Here is a 17,272-nt window from a genome sequence, read left to right as displayed (position 1 = left end):
GTTCAGGGAACATGAAGAATGGTGCATGGTTGGAGCATACTGAGCAGGGTGGAGGGTGGATAGAATTAAGGTTAAAAGAGAGTCAGGGGCCAGGACATGGAGGCCATAGAGAAATTACCAGATTTTACTTCCTGTGCAGTGAGAAGCCGTTAGAGAATTATATGCAAAAGAGTGATTTATGTTTTTAAGAAGATTGCTTAGCTGCTATGTGGAAAATGGACTTTCAGAAAACAAGAGTGAAAACTGAAAATCCAATCAGAATACTACTGCAATTAATTCAGTTGGGAAATGATGGCGGGTTAAACTAGGGAGTAACAGCAGAGAAGGAGAGAAATGGATTTAGGATATAGTTTTCTGGTAAAGCTGCCAGAACCTGCTCATTCCTTAAATGTGGGAGATAGTGGAAGAGAAAATCAAGGATGACACATAGGTTTCTGACATAGCAGCTGAGTGTATGGGAATGCCCTTTGCTGAAATGGTTTTACTGCACAGGTTTGCAAGGGAAAAATCAAAAATACTATTTTAAGCATTATTTGTAAAACCAAATACATAACTTCTCCCTTGGCAACGGGAAGAATTATTTGTTTTGTGCTTTTTTGGCCATCTTTCTATCATAACATTCATCTGGTATATTCAAATATGTCGGCTTGCCTTCCCTACCTCGCTCACATTATGACCAAGGAAAGATCATCATTTTCATTTGACTTTGTACTGCGCTCCAGCACAGTGCTTGCCACATGGCAAATGTTAAATTAATATGTTGGATTGAGCTACATTATATTAAATAAAACTGAAAATTCTTATCAACTTATAGAGAACAGTAGGTAAGGTACTAGCTCTGTCAAAAGCTATCAGTGCTATCTCTCCAGACTGACAGATGAAGAAACTTTCAAAAGATATGCTCCAGTGGCATTTTGTAAGAAATCGCTTAAAAATACAGCCCCTCTGGCTTCTACCCAAATGCACTTATGCCAGAATATCTGTTCAGTGGTATTATCTGTTTTGGTCTATCAAGTCACAGATGTAATTACATATTGACTTTGATATACTGTGACATAGCCAGGGACAGATGTCACACAGAACTGCCTCTTCAAAAAATAAGAAATAAACATTCAGGAGCACAAGCACTCCAGAATCATCATGTATACTTAAAACTGGCAACAACTCTGCCTTTTCCCTGGCTTTTAGATTTGTCTTGATTTGTCTGATATGTCTTCATAGAGATGACAAATGTTTTGTATTAAAATATTTTATCACAAAGTTAGCAGACTAAGGATCTCATTCTTCAGCCATTAATGCCCACTCATTCTTAATTTCCATAAGCACTGCATGGTGAAAATTCATGTCTTTTCCATTAACACTTGAGTACATAAAATGGACACTCAAACTGTGTTACTAAGCAGAAAATAGGTTATTTAATTAGCTGTTTTCTGAAGGTGAGAGAAAAAGGGAAATATAAATCAAGGAGAGATTGCAAAATAAAGAGGACATTCTTGTTAAAATCTATTCTGTGAGAGTAAAATCAATGAAATTCTCTCTCCTCAAGATCTGGGATTTGGTGACTGTATATTAGGCTGATAAGTGCAAGGCGAGTATAGAATTTTTACAATCATTTTGATCATTGAAGCACACTCAAAATTTCACATCCTCTGCCTGCCTCAGAAAAGGAAAAAAAAAAAAAAAAAAAAGCAAGACAAAGGAGTTTGAAGCCTGAGCTAAACTAATTGCTAGACTTGTCATTTCCCTTGCTAAGAGCACATGTAGCCAGGATAACTGTATTTCCCCAATATTCAGCTTGTTTCCTGGGCATTTCAGCTAAGCAGTCTGGACTATGATTCCTTATTTGTAGCCCATGGTGAGTCATAAAAGGTGAACAGTGAACCTTGGCTCAGTTCCTGATACAAACGAGGTGTGATGAGTTCCATGTCTGTTCACTGACCATTTGCCACTCACCCCAGTCCTGCAAAACCCTGGGGCTCCCTGTTCGCTTTTCCCCAGCTCTTCACATGGCTCACTCTTTCCTACATCTCAAATGATGGCTCCAGTGTGGGGCCAGGAGGTAAGGACACAAGCCATGAGGATCCTGGAGCCAAGCAGTCCGGGCAGAGTTCAGCCTCACCATTTATTAGCCATGTGGCTTTGGATGTGTCAGTTTAACCTCATTGTACTTGGTTTCTCATCAGTAAGATAAGGGTAACAGCATCTACCTCAGATAGTTATTTTGTGTGTTGTAATTGAAAGTGCTTTGAACAGTGACAGAACAGAAGTATAGCATCAATAACTTTCTTACCTAAAATATGATCAACAAATTATATTTTTAAAAGACAGATTACAATAGTGTATAGATCGTATTCTTCTTCTTTTTTAAAATAATGTATAGTGACAGAGAAAGGTGGAATAATACTCTCCAAAGTGACTAATGATGTTTAAAGTGTTTAACTTTTAGTGGTAAATTTTGATTTTTTTTTCTTTTGCTTGTCATTATTTTCTCATTTTCTAAAACATAGAGTTTTCAAATTTTAGAACATTGTTTGATAAAGGAGTTATGCCCTGATTATTGGACCTAATAGGCACTTAGAGATCATCCAGTTTTATGTCTTTATTTTTTGAGAAACAAGGGAACTGAAGACCAGAGAATTCAGATAAGAAAAATGTGTCAGGACAGATTTCTGGTCCTTGGCCATCATACTATTTCACTGAGGTTCAGAAAAGGCTGTTTGAGCTCTAGATTTATACATTTGCTTCGTTTCTTTTGCTTTATAATTTTTGAGAATTTTATAGTGAGAATTATTTCAAATGACTGTTATTTTGCAGTATTCACTTCTGGGACACATAAAATATGAGTTGTTAGACATATGTGAGAAAATTTTATCAGAGTTTATAGCTATTTATCCAGATATTTTAAAATCTGCTTTGAGAAGATAACTGATTCGGGAAGGTACACCTGTTGCTTAGGAACCATGAGAGGAAAGTATTATAATTGGGAAGAGTATATCATGGTTATTATTACTACAGGTACTAAAGTAGTCCGTTGATCCTTTTTAGCCCAGCTCTTGGTTATAAATAGTGCTGAGCCTGCTATGTTATATGCTTCCTGCGCAGATCTCAAAGAGTTATCCCTAAATTTCCACAAACAAAGGTAACAGACCATTCATAAAGCATAACTACTAGAGAAATAGTAGTCTTCGATGATAATCATATTGGCTCTTTCTTCTGTCTTTAGCCACTTACATGGCTCTCTCAAAAATAGCTTAACATGAAAAGAAATTGCAGAGATTAGGACAGTCTTGAGAAAATGAGATAATGTCTGTTACACTGTTTATGCACATTACATTACATACACAGGTACATAATTTATCATGAAAATTCATTGTTTAGCCTTTGCCTTTTTTTTTTTCTGTTTTTCTGGAGACTGAGTGGGGACTGGTTTGGCAGGTTTAAAAAAATTTTTTTTTGGTTATTAGAACAAAGATAAATGTGTCTGTCTGATAGGTCCATGCATTACACAGTGATTGTTAAATATTTTTGAATATTAACCCTAATTGGAACTCCACATAGAAGAGATGCTACAAAACAAGGAACAATGAGATTATCGTGTCTTAGAGTTTCAAATTCCCTCTTTCTCTGTACTCTCTCTCTTTCCCTTTCTCTCCTCCATTTCTATATTTACATAGATTGTTAAGCATATACATTTTGGATATAGGTATGCATATACAAACCAGATATATTGTCTTTGGAGGTTAAAATGTAAAGTTAACTTTTTAAAATGTTTATTATACTTCAATATAAAATTAAATGTTTAAAATGTTTATGTATGTTCTCAAATATAACTGAAATAGCTGACCATGTTTTCCCAAGTCCTCACTCATTTTCCACAGCCTAATTTAGCCATGAAAACAGTGAATAACAGCAACTTTGAAGTATTTAATCTTCTCATCTTAAATCAAGCTTTCACCCAGTAAAAAAAGCCGAAATGATGACCTCAGCATCCTTCAGTTTCATGACTTTTAGTCATGTCCAGGACTAAAAGTCAAGAGGGAAAGTAAAGGGATTCTGGGGTGTAGTCCCAGACGTACCCGCGGCTCTCATAAGACAAATCATACCATTTCTTTGGTCCTTAGTCTTCCCAGCTATAAAAAAAGGGTGATTTATAATAAGTTCTATCTAAAGTTTCTTCTTGTTGTCTTCAAGGATTCTAGTCACAACTTTCTAGCCTACTTAACTCCAATCTCAACATTTGTCCAGGTCAGATAATACCAGGTTTAACAGACAGATGCTGCTCATTGGATCGGATTTCTTACCAATGCTGACAACTGATCCCTGCAGAAAACTAGGTGCATTCAGTCTTTCAGGCCACAGCGTGCCATTTTGTGAGCCTTCACCTCTGTGACCATTACACCTCCTAGTGGCTCAGAAGACTACATTCCCCACAAACTTAAAAATTTAAGACCAAAGAAGACTTTTAAAATAGAAAGGAGAAAATTCAAAGATTCTGAAATATTATTATTGCAGCATCATGCATCCTCCATTATGATCCTGACAACTGGTAACTGTAAACTCTCCTAATATTGCTCCATGCTACATTAGATCCTCAACTGGGCATCAACAACCACCATTTTTCTTCATGAAAAGACAGCTTTATTTGCAGGCCACTTAATTAACCTAGTGGGTTTTTTAACCCAGTCGTTTAGGAGATCTCTTCTAGATTGGAGACGTGATCTGCAACCCTTTATTGATGACCTGGCATTTAGACAGGCAACAGGTAGAGATATGCCTTCCACTTAGACATAATTTTATATTATTTAAGATCTAGAGTTTATACGAAAACACTGCTTTATTTTACTCTCACTTCTAATTGCAACCTTTGTATGGTTTTGTCACAGCAGTCGTGTCTTGTTTCTAATTCTCTAACAACATCGCAGTTGAGGATCTGTGGGCGTAAAACATGTTTTATGAGGAGAACATCTAAATGACTAAAGGATGTGAGATATTTTGCTAAACTGCCATTGCTAATCTGATTTAATAACGTCTTAATGGCTCTGGATGTGTTGAAGGTTTGACAAGCTTAGGAACTTGGCAGTCAGCTTTAGACCTCTAGCATAGCCAATTCCATTTCAGGTCCATGGGGGCTAAAGGTCATGGATGGCCATTTGGCTACTCAGTTAGGAAGCATCTGTTAAGTGCTCATTGTGTGTGGCACACTATGAAATAAAAAGACATGATTTCAGCCCATGGGAATTAGAGAATTCCAAGTTAATGAAGGGTCTAAAGTTTCATTCTTTATTGGAATTACTGAATTGAGTTCTGAATACTACATTTATAGAGGGACTTGAAATGAAACAGGGAAGGAGAAGTGTTTAACCCAGAATTGAGTTGACTTGGGGCATTCTTTTGATCATGCATTTAACCAACAAATCCTCATTCAGTATCTGTTCTCTACTTGTCTCTAGAGATGCAAAAGTCTTTCTCTGCCCTCATGGATTATAGCCTGGCTGAGAAGCCTAATTGCAGTTAGAGGCAGGAGTGGGGCCATACTCAGGGGAGAGTAGAGAATTAAAGCATGTTCACTTAAGTTTCAATTTTGGTAAGCACTACCATGGAGCAGTGAAGGGTACAGTGGAATTAGGTGTATAATCACAGCTTAAAGGTGAAGAAAACTGGCCTGATCTTGGGAATCAACCCAAGCTTCCATGAAGAGTCAGACAATCTAAGAGAAAATAAATAATTCCAGGCAGTGGGCACATTATTTGTTTTAAATAGGAATTGGCAAACTCTTTCCTGCAGGCCAATCTTGCCTGTGACCTGTTTCTATAAATAATTTTTCTATAGAAATGTTGGGTATTCTTGGCTAATTCCTAGATTCTCTCTCATTTTTGCTGTTATAGTAAGTTGTGTCTTATCTGTTTGTTTTTGTTTGTTTGTTTGTTTGTTTTTTGAGATAGAGTCTCCTTCTGTTGCCCAGGCTGGAATGCAGTGGTGCAGTTTTGGTTCACTGCAACCTTTGCCTCCCAGGTTCAAGCAATTCTCCTGCCCCAGCCTACCGAGTAGCCGAGATTATAGGCATGTACCACCATACCCGGCTACTTATTGTATTTTTAGTAGAGACAGGGACTCACCATGTTGGCCAGGCTGGTCACGAACTTCTAATCTCAAGTGATCCTCCAATCTCGGCCTCCCAAAGTGCTGGGATTACAGATGTGAGGTGCCACACCCCAACAGTTGTATCTTATCTTTAATCACATTATCTAATTATCTGTTGCCTATGTATGGAAGGTACCGTTATTCTTGTGATTCAGTATTTGACAAGCTTGCTAAAATTTCTTGTAGTTGTAATAATTTGTCTGTTGATTCTATTGATTCTCTCAAACTTTGCTATCGTCTCCATTTCCTCTAAGCCAAGGATCAGCCAACTAGCATTTATTGGCCCACCACCTATTTTTGTAAATAAAGTTTTATTGGCACACAGCCATTCTCGTTTGTTTACCTTTTGGCCATGGCTGCTTTCCAGCTACAATGGCAGAGTTGAGCAGTAACAAGGACTGTATAGCCCACAAAGCCTAGATAAAATTCTTGTTATCTGATTTTTTACAGAAAAAACTTTGTTAATCCTTGACAAAATGATATCATTAAATATCTGAAGACTGTCCATTAAAATACTTGTTATTTGTGGCTCCAAAGACTTGAACTCAGACCAACATGTACAGAGATAGTGTTTAGTTCAATACAACATGGATAACTTTTTAGTAGGAAAAGTATAGGAGTACTTCTTTCAAGGAAGGTAAAAGTTGACTTAAAAGATGACATTATAACTAATTGCCCAAACCGAAAACTATTAGCTCATTACTTCAGGAATTCAGGAAAACCAGGACCGTCCAGCACAGGCAGAGGTATTTGGCCTCTCTGCCTATAAATGAGACAGTCTTCTTGGAAAAGGTTATCTCTGCATTTTCAATATTGAAAAGGAAGGAAGGTGGTGCGGGTTTGATTAAAGTCAAATCATAAGATTTATTTTCATCTATCACAGGTCTCTGAGGACACCTTAAAACCTGGACTATATGAGGTGATGTACAACCTTGAGATACCTTGCCTCTCCTCTTCAGCAGTGGGGAGGTTCTTGTCTCAACAGTTGTTGCCTCAAACTCTGGGAATTCACCTACTGGATGGCGGTGGTGGTGGTAGAGATAACTTGGACAGTCCACTAGACTCTGTATATCTCCTTCAACCCAAGGGGAAACATGCCTTTTTTCAAAAGGGCAAAATGGTACACACAGTCAAGTGAATTGTATGACGAATCAGATATTTCCAAATATTTTTAGGTTAGTGATACATACATCATATGACTTGTTTCCCAAGAAAATCAGTGTGGAAACTTTTCATAAAACAATTTTTGCCTTTTTTTTTCAGTAGAAAATCCCACTCTGTGGAAGTTAGTAAATGTCCCTTCTGTAGTTAAATTTAGTAAGCACAGATTCCAGCTAAGGCAGGTGTTGGCAAAAATCTTATGGCACGCAACTCTGCAAACTGGTCTCCTTCTGCCAACAGAGTGCTCTGCAAATTGTAATTAAACAAGCACGATGTGTTGCTGATTTCTCTTTCATATTCTCTAAATTGCCAGTTGTTTTGTTAAATTCTGCATTCTTACAGACATCAGCATCAAGTTTAATAATTACCCAGGTTTTGAAAGGGATACAGTTGCCACAAGTTCTTCTACAGAGTCCAGACTCCGGATGGACTTTGTCCCTCAAGTCGGGTCTCCATTGCTAGTACTCTCCCAATGACTAGCCCTTAGGATATGTTTATTAATGTCAGGTGGAACTTCTTGCTTTTGTGCATAGTTGGGAAAGTTGTTCTCAAAGTGTATTCTTCAGACCAGCAGCATCAAAATCACCTGGGACTTCTTAAAATTGCAAATTAATAGGCTACATCTCAACCTACTAAATCAGAAACTCAAGCCTTTCAGGTGATTTAAAGTTTGAGAACCATTGCTTTAGGAAAAATACTTAAGAACTGCCAACCATGTCTTCCTCATGAAATCACCTCTTTTGGTTATTCAATAAACAATTAGTTATTGCCTGCATATGCCCCATTACTAAGCCATGTGCTAAAAAAGAGTAGCCTATGAATGTCATGATTATAAGGATCAGATCTATGTTATCCACAGTGTGCCTCCATTTCTAGGCACAGCACGTGGCTTATGATTGGTATCAAATGAATATTTACTTATTTAATTTATTGGAATATGAATACAACTAAGCCCCTGTCTTCTGAAGACTTTGATGTATGGAATTTCAAGTGCTGTAACCTTCATTGCTATTACTGTATCTCTCTTAATCCAAAGAACATAAAACATTGGCAATGAATTTTAATGAATTAAGACATTTTCCTTTATGCATAAAATTATGTTAGGTGTTTTTATTTAGAATCGAAAGCAAGAGTTGTCTTTATAGGCAAATCATATATTTCATATAGCAGAGAAGTATGGCTGAGGTTGTATATCTTGGTTGAACCAGACTAAATTATATGTGTTCCTTACTTCTACTTTGCCTTGGTTGTATATATCTGGGTAGGCCTTTACATCTTCCCACCTTTTTTAATAGTTTGAAGATGAAAAGGAGGTTCTGGAGCAATTCCATCAATGTTCGCAGTCTTTTAGCCTAATCATTCTGTAAATCACCAGAGCAGCTGTGCACCAATTAATAGCAAAAGTGTACAGGTGGTCAGCAGAATGACTTGAAAAATGCACTCCTGTTTTAAGGGGACTTTCGTTTCTTAAAAAACAAAAAAGGCAACAGCTTTTAAATTTAATGCAGAAAGTAAAGGCCAAAATGGTTAAAATAAAAAAATAGTAAAATAACAACATAGCCTGTGCCAGTTGTAACCAAATTAAATGGAACAGTTCACAGGTGTTCCAAAACAATGTTCATAATATAGTTGAAGAAAATTGCTTCTCTTGTTTTTATGACTTTAATACTAGGACAATCTTTATATACAATGAAAAATTTTTAAACAGCAGTGAAATGATGCCATTTTATCTCTGATCCTTCTCTTTATGTACTGTACTACTGCTATATATACAGATTAATCTGTTATTACTGATGACTCTGTTATTCACACTCCTATAGCCATAAATAGGGATCACTGTGTATCAACTCAGAAATCACTCTGTGTGACTAGATAAACAATGTATACAGATCATTTTAGTAAAGAATGATCTTAAGTTAGTGAACTTGTACTAGAAGCTACAATTATACTTCATAAATGACTTCTATGCCTGGAAAGAAGTATATGTTTGACTTAATGGCTATTATATATCACAGCATAAACACCGCATTCCTACATCTTTTCCTCCCTTCAACAAATCCTTACCCATCACATTTTTTCACATATTTCTTATATTGGGCTAAGATTTGTGAGGGATACAGAAAAAAATGAGAAGAATTTCTATCTCTAAAGCAGGTAAGAGGACAATAGAAGAGATGCTTTGTGTGTGTGTGTGTGTGTGTGTGTGTGTCTGTCTGTCTGTCTGTCTGTCTAGCTAGCTATAAAGATGATAGGAAACAGCATTACTATTTAAGAGGTACCCTGAAATTTATATGTAAAATGTTTTATGTCAGTAGTTACTTACTGAACACCTACAAGTGAAGAGCCTGCAATGGAAGTTAGGAATACAGCTATGAAAAAGACAGACACATTATTTGGTGTTATATATTTTGCCATCTAAATGGAAGGCAGATACTAAACACATGAATAAATGAGAATTATAAATTGTGATAAGTAACATGACGGAAGCAAGACAGTAGTAGAAAATAACTCTTACTTTGTATGGGCATGAAAATATGCCCAAAGACTTGCATGTAAACATTCATGGAAACATTATTGGTAATAGCTAAAAGTAGAAGCCACCCAAATGCCCATCAACTGGTGTTATGGGTTGAATTTTGTCCCTCAAATAGATATGGTGAAGTCCTAACACCCAGTGCCTCTGAATGTGACCTTATTTAGAAATAGAGTCATCATAGATGTAATCAGCAAAGATAAGGTCGTGGTAGGGTAAGATGGGCCCTAAATCGAATATTACTGGTGTCCTTCTAAGAACACAATGGGAAGACACATATACACAGAGAGAATGTCACGTGACAGCAGAGGCAAAGATGGAGTGACGTGACTATAAGCCAAGGAATGCCAAGGATTGACAGCTACCACCAGAAGGTAGGAAAGATTCTTCCCAGAGTCTCAAAGGGAGCATGGCCCTGTCAACACCTGTATTTATGACTTCTGTCCTCTAGAACTATAAGAGAATAAATTTATTTTGCTTAGGGCCACTGAGTCTGTAATGCTTTGTTAAGGCAACTCTAGGAAACTAATACAACCAGCGAATGGAGAAGGAAAATGTGGTATATCCATACAGTGGAATATTATTCTGCAATAAAAAAGAACAAACTACTGGTACATGCTGCAACATGGATGAATCTTGAAAGCACTATGCTCAGTGAAAGAAGCCAGGCACAAAAGACCGCATATTGCACAATTTAATTTATATGAAAGATTCAGAAAAAAGCAAATGTATAGAGACAGAAAGAAGTTAGAGGTTTCCCAGGACTGAGACTGGGAATGGAGATTAATTGTGAATGGGCATGAGGCATCTCAGTGGGGTGATGGAAATGTTCTAAAACTAGATTTTGGTAATAGTTGCATGACTCAGCAAATTTGCTAAAAACCATTGGATTGCACACTTAAAATTCGTGAACTTTTTAGTATGTAAATTATACCTTTAAAACTTGTTTTTCAAAAAATTATCAATGGAAACAGACAAAGGTAGAAGTTTTTATAATTTGAGTCATTTAAAGACCACTGTCGGCTAGAGAGTAGGGCCTACAGAGGAGAGGGGAAGGCAGTAAGTAGGTAAAGGATTCTGGGAGAGAAGATGTTCAGTTTGGGCCTAAATAGGCAGGATTTTAGGACGTGGAGATAACAGTTCAGGGATCTGGGACATTGCGTCTTCTGCAGTACCAATGATATTTTAGTTCTTTCAGACAAGGCCGTGTGACATATATTTGCTCCTTGGTGTAATTTTCATGACCGGATTAGATAAACACAATTTTATATGTGATATTTATAGACAGAGAGAGGCTGGGAAAAAAACTTGATGACTTCTAAGATCTCCTTGGCCCTTGTATTTTAACCTTATTGTCTCATCTCCCTGCAACACATGATACACTGCAATGCAGGCTGTCTTGATTTCCTGGGAAGACGAAAGACCCCTTTCTCTCAAGTCAATTCTTTCTTTAATTAACACTGCTCTCAGAGTATACAGCCATATACACAGCACTAAAAGGTGTTAACTTGCTCACTGTGCTCAAAGTCATACTACTGATATTTATGGGATGATGATTCAACGGTACGGGCTGTTTGTTAGCAAGTTCAGCAGCTGTATGTGAATATTGTTGTTAGTATGCACTGAGTCTTTACCAGGCCAGCTTTGTGCAGATGCTCAAAGAAAGGGAAGCCCAGACTCAGGGGCAAGAGAACTCAGACAGCAGAGGCTGGCCAAAAAAGGAGGAATGATTTTGTGACTGAACGTGTCAAGCATGGGTGTAATGTATTTTAACTTACTTTTGTAGTGTTATTCATTTCGTGGTGAGAGGCCGTTGTAAGAGATTAAGATGAGGAGTCAGGGGCCTGGGTTTCAACACTGACTGGTTTTCTGTGGGACTAAAGACAAACCATTTAACTTGTGAGATTACAGCCTTGCTTGTAAAAGAAAGGGATAGATTAGAACTGCGATTTTAACCTACGGAGGGATAAGTGTCCCTTCAAGAATAGGTTGCTAACCATGGATTCTCTCCGTAGAAAAGTGTGCTATTATCAAGTAGGAAGATAATACCAAGATTAAGGCCGCCGAACCAAATGATATCAAAGGTCCCTTCCAAATCCAATACTCCTTGTCATTCCAGGAAAGGAAGAAAAATGAAAACAACAAGAACAATTATGTTCAAGTTTGCACTTTTAACAATGTACCTCACAACAAACTTAGCTAGACTGTATGTCATCAGACACTCAGGGTTGATTCTGTTTTTCACAGTTTGAGGAGATACTCTTGATGCTTCTCAAACTCTGAAATGGCTGATGAAAAGGGTCACCTCAGTGGAGTGGAGTGGCTTATGCCTGTAATCCCAGCACTTTGGGAGGCCGAGACAGACAGATCACCTGAGGTCAGGAATTCAAGACGAGCCTGGCCAACATGGTGAAACCTCATCACTACTGAAAATACAAAAAGTAGCCATGTGCAGTGGCACGTGCCTGTAGTCCCAGCTACTTGGGAAGCTGAGGCACAAGAATTGCTTGAACCTGGGAGGCAGAGGTTGCAGTGAGCCAAGATTGCACCACAGCACTCCAGCCTGGGCAACAGAGCAAGGCTCGGTCTCAAAAAAAAAAAGAAAAGAAAAGAAAAAAAAAAAGGCAAGGATCCACCTCTGCAGAGTGAGTGAAATCATTTCTTTTGTGATTGATTGCACCTGTCCCCCATCCATTTTTTGTCTTTAACCTTTTCTTCTAAGGTTCAGTCTCTTTTTCCTCTGACTATGGGACGTCTAAAGGAAAGATGAAATGAAGAGCCCTATCTTTTTGTAGTAAGCTAGGTAATTCCAAACTCTTTACGGGCACAGTTGAATCAAATATCATAAAAAATGACCAGAAATGGAATAAGAATAANGCAAGGATCCACCTCTGCAGAGTGAGTGAAATCATTTCTTTTGTGATTGATTGCACCTGTCCCCATCCATTTTTTGTCTTTAACCTTTTCTTCTAAGGTTCAGTCTCTTTTCCTCTGACTATGGGACGTCTAAAGGAAAGATGAAATGAAGAGCCCTATCTTTTGTAGTAAGCTAGGTAATTCCAAACTCTTTACGGGCACAGTTGAATCAAATATCATAAAAAATGACCAGAAATGGAATAAGAATAAATGTATTAGAACCATTAGAGCAGTGGCAAATGGAGTCAAGCATATATTGATAAGAAATAATTGATAAGGCCAGGAGTGGTGACTCATGCCTGTAATGCCAGCAATTTAGGAGGCCAAGGCAATTGGATCACTTGAGGCCAGGATTTGGAGACCAGCCTGGCCAACATGGTGAAACCTCATCTCTACTAAAATACACAAAATTAGCTTGGCCTGGTGGTGCAGAACTGTAGTCCCAGCTACTCAGGGAGGCTGAAGCAGGAGAATCGCTTGAACCCAGGAAGCAGAGATTGCAGTGAGCCAGGATCCTGCCACCACACTCTAGCCTGGGTGACAGAGTGAGACTTCATCTCAAAAAAAAAAAAAAGAAAAGAAAGAAAGAACTGATAAGTATTTCATTACAAAGCATGGACTTAGTTTGTTAGACTGTGGTACCTTGGGCATAATTGTACAGTCATTTTCCAGGAGATAGGAAAAGTGGGAGAATATGACCCTCTAAATAAGTTTGCCATTGGCAAGGTAGGTATAACTTAAATGTTTTCTACAGTTGTATCTTGTTACTCTTTTCTCACAGGTCCAAAATGTAATAAAAATACAGGCATTTGATGTTACATTGAATATACTAATTTATGATTCATTTATATTGGCCTTGGAAATGAAAGTAAAAGTTGTGGCCACAGAATGATTACTCAGAAAAATTGTTTTGTTATATAGACATAATTAAGCATGCAAGTATTTTAAGTACTTTTATTAATAAATGTTACAAATTTTTCTGCAGTATGCTTCCAAAGAGATAATTTAATTTTCCTGATGACTAGCACTGTATCCCCTTCTCCTTTTTTTTCCTTAAGACTACCTTCAAACAATACTTTCGAGGGGCAAAGTTGTATGCATGGAGAATTTAATCCAGGTAGATGATGTGGTTCTGCGATACAAATTTTTCTGTAGCAGTAACTGGGAGAAGATCCACAATTCATGACTGCTAGAGATAGGACCTGCTTTAAATGAAGGAATTAATTGTGCACGTAATGATGTGTATGAGCATTCTAAATTAACTGAAAAATGAGTTTTACATTTTATACATTTTAAAAGAATCTCCAAGACTTAGCTCCTTTATTTATTCACAGGAGTGATGGGTGAATATGAGCCCAAAATAGAAGTGCAATTCCCAGAAACAGTTCCGACTGCAAAAGGAGCAACGGTGAAGCTGGAATGCTTTGCTCTAGGAAAGTAAGTTCTGGTTTGCATTCCTTCTTATCCTCCCTTCAGCTTGAGCAGGTATAGAGTTTTTCTTGCACTGTTCACAGTGATGGTTTCTGAGGTGACTGAAAAGCAAGTGAAGCCTTTCTCTTCGTAATTCTGTGTATGCATCTTGTATTCTGCCCCCCACCATGGAGAGAGGACATGTAATGGTGCAAGAAGGATTAGGCCGCCACAACTGACATGGCCACAAAGGAGAAAAGAATGGGCAATTCTGAAAAAGTGTTTTGTGATATTATTATGACCTGTAATGTGCATGCTGTCTAACCTAGAATGACAGGAAAACAAAGCCCTCCACTTGAGGTACAGTTAAGCTGACTATTTGGGAAAAAAATGGACTTTCATTTTGGACCCAGTTTATAGAGGATGCATCAGACTTTTCTTGAATTTCTTTTTAAACTGTCAGTCTCTTCTCTCTACTTTGGATTTCCTTCTGCTCCGGCTAGGGATAGGTAAGGCGTGTTATTCTCTAAGAGAGTCTGTTTTGCAAAGTTGTCCGAAAATTGTTTCAGTGCGGACTTTCTTGAGAAAAGCCTACTTAGAAACTAGTTAACTTTTCCATGGAGAATATATCAGAGGGCATAAAGAACATGAAATGTACATCGGTTGGGATTTTTATTTGCCAGTAAGCAGCAATAAAGATTTGGCATAAACAGTGTAAACTATTATCTGAAGTGACAATTTTCATATCTTCTGTGGATTTCAATGATCCATGTGAGTCTTTACGCCCAGCCCCATCTATCTGACAAACCCATTACTAACTCTCTTTTTCCTGTGCCCACATGTTCACTAAGGCAACAACACTTTTTCTTTTTTTTGTTTTTGGTAGAGGCAGGATCTGGGTATGTTGCCCAGGCTAGTCTTGGACTCCTGGATTAGTTATCCTCCCACCTTTGCTTGTCAAAGTGCTGGGATTGTAGGCCCAAGCCAGGGAGCCAGGCAACACTGACTCTACCAATCCTTATATCAGTGCGTAATCTATTTTCTTAGGATTTTTGTGTTTTACAGCAATCATAGAAAAGGTTCCTTTTTTCATTTTATTGTCAGTTCTAATAGAAAGGTTGTTTTGGTTTCCATGTGTTTTCAAGTCAGGACAAATAAACTACAGTAGTATCTTTACTTTGGTACAGTACAATACAGTGGTAATTTTTTAAGGCCTTAAAACTTATATTGAATAAATTATGACATAACTATAGGATTGAACATTCTACAGACATTAAAAGTCAACTTGCAAAACAACATTTAAAACATAGAAAATGCCCATGATTTATTGCTGACAGAACAAAAGCAGATTGCTAACAGTATAATATGATTAGACTTTTATTTTATTTTAAAGTATTTATGCATATATAAGCATTTATATATATGAAATTAAAGATGAGAGCAGGTAACTGGGTAGTCTAGATATACATTTGATGATTTCTTTAAGGTGACACCTTGAAAAATCATCTGTGAAGAAAGAGCAGAATTCACATTGTTCACACTTCAAAGGGGGTTATGGATGAAACTCTATTCACACTGTTTGAATAGTGCTGGAATAAAAACAAAAAACCCAAATTGGCTTCTTCAATCTACACAGAAATGTTTGGGTATGTACATCCAGCTGCTGAAACACATCCTCATTGCCCACTTAAAAGCAGAAAGACTACGTCTCAATATGGTTATTTTTAAAGGCATATATTAAGTGCATATCTCATCAGTATAAAGACACCGATGATGTACTTTTCATAGAGCCTTTCTGCATTTTGAGTTAGTGTCTGTCTAACGAACTTAAATTATTCTGGAACAAATATAGTAGAGTTGATGGCTTTAATGTTTTAAATACCATCTCAGGTTTCCCAGAGAAGATTAGCAAGTCTTTAGTCTAATTACTTCTCTGTGTGTGTTTTTGTGAAAAATAAATAAGTAAATAATTGTATCCCCTGCCAGGAAGCCACAATCTTAAAAGCTGTGGTTAGCTCACTAAACCATTGATTTGCAGATTCAATGATGCCCTCTCTGCAATTTAAGATATGTTCCAACAGTTATGGCAGTAGGATGATAGATGCCTTGAGAGTACATAAAGACCTCACAGATGGCACCTTTCCTTTTCTCACTATTTTAAGCAGTTTCCCCAACCCATCTTCCAAATGGACTGCTATAAGTTGGTAAGCTTCTCAATATATAAATGACAAGGAGAAAAACCATGTTGTCCAAAGCAATGTACCTCGAGTGAACCCATACTCTATGTCAGCAATAGGTTGTGTATTCCAACTTTTATGAGCTCATTATTTCTACTATCATTTTTTCATTATTTGGGTATTTCTCAAAGTAGGGCACTTGCATTGTTGGTACATAGATTTATGGAAATACATTGTTTCTCTTATGTCTCACACTTCTGGTATTTTGTTGGGGATGTTGAAAGGCTGGTGTCACTGAGACTGTCATCTGGAAGGCTTATGTACAGCCTCTCCTTCCTGGCAGTCTCAAGGTATTCACTCTTCTCGTAGGACAGCTCAGGGCTGCCATGAGACAGAAAGCTGAAGCTGCCAGTTTCTTAACACCTGAGCTTTGATCCTACAACATCACTTCTGTCTTGTTTATTAGTCAAAGTGGTTAAAAAGAGCTACCAGGCTCAAGGGGAGGGGACATAGACTTCATCTCAATGGGAGGAATGTGAAAGAATTTGCAGCTATCTTTAATTTGCCACAAACGCACATAAACATTTTTATTTTCATATTTTTTATTTAGAAAAAAACATGTATGAGTGAAACCTCATCTCTACTAAAAATACAAAAATTAGCTGGACATGGTGGCAGGCGCCTGTAGTCCCAGCTACTTGGGAGGCTGAGGCGGGAGAATCACTTGAACCCAGGAGGTGGAGGTTGCAGTGAGCCAAGATTGCGCCACTGCACTCCAGCCTGGTGACAGAGAGATACTCTGTCTCAAAAAAAAAAAAAAGGAAAGAAAAAAAGTATGAGAAAACATATATAACATATAAAAATCTGTTTTTATTTCAATGATAATAGTGTTTAGGAACTAGATCACTTTTTTTTTTTTTTTTTTTTTTTTTTT

The 17,272-nt window shown here is 37.5% G+C and overlaps 1 protein-coding gene across 7 annotated transcripts in view; it reads left to right on the top strand.

Moving 5' to 3' along the window:
* CNTN4 (contactin 4) overlaps positions 1 to 17,272 on the top strand; it is a 1,016,652-nt gene that overhangs the window by 803,590 nt on the left and 195,790 nt on the right. For all 7 annotated transcript variants that reach the window (XM_017881656.1, XM_017881655.1, XM_017881658.1 and 4 more), the window contains one exon: positions 14,086 to 14,188. In XM_017881656.1, the coding sequence (XP_017737145.1) occupies positions 14,086 to 14,188 (103 nt within the window). The remainder of the gene's footprint in view (positions 1 to 14,085; positions 14,189 to 17,272) is intronic.

The sequence above is a fragment of the Rhinopithecus bieti genome, unplaced genomic scaffold (assembly GCF_001698545.2).
Source record: "Rhinopithecus bieti isolate Rb0 unplaced genomic scaffold, ASM169854v2 scaffold_12640, whole genome shotgun sequence".
In the NCBI taxonomy this organism is placed as follows: Eukaryota; Metazoa; Chordata; class Mammalia; order Primates; family Cercopithecidae; genus Rhinopithecus; species Rhinopithecus bieti.
The sequence above is the reverse complement of the archived record's forward strand: the minus strand, read 5'-3'. Positions and strand labels throughout refer to the sequence as shown.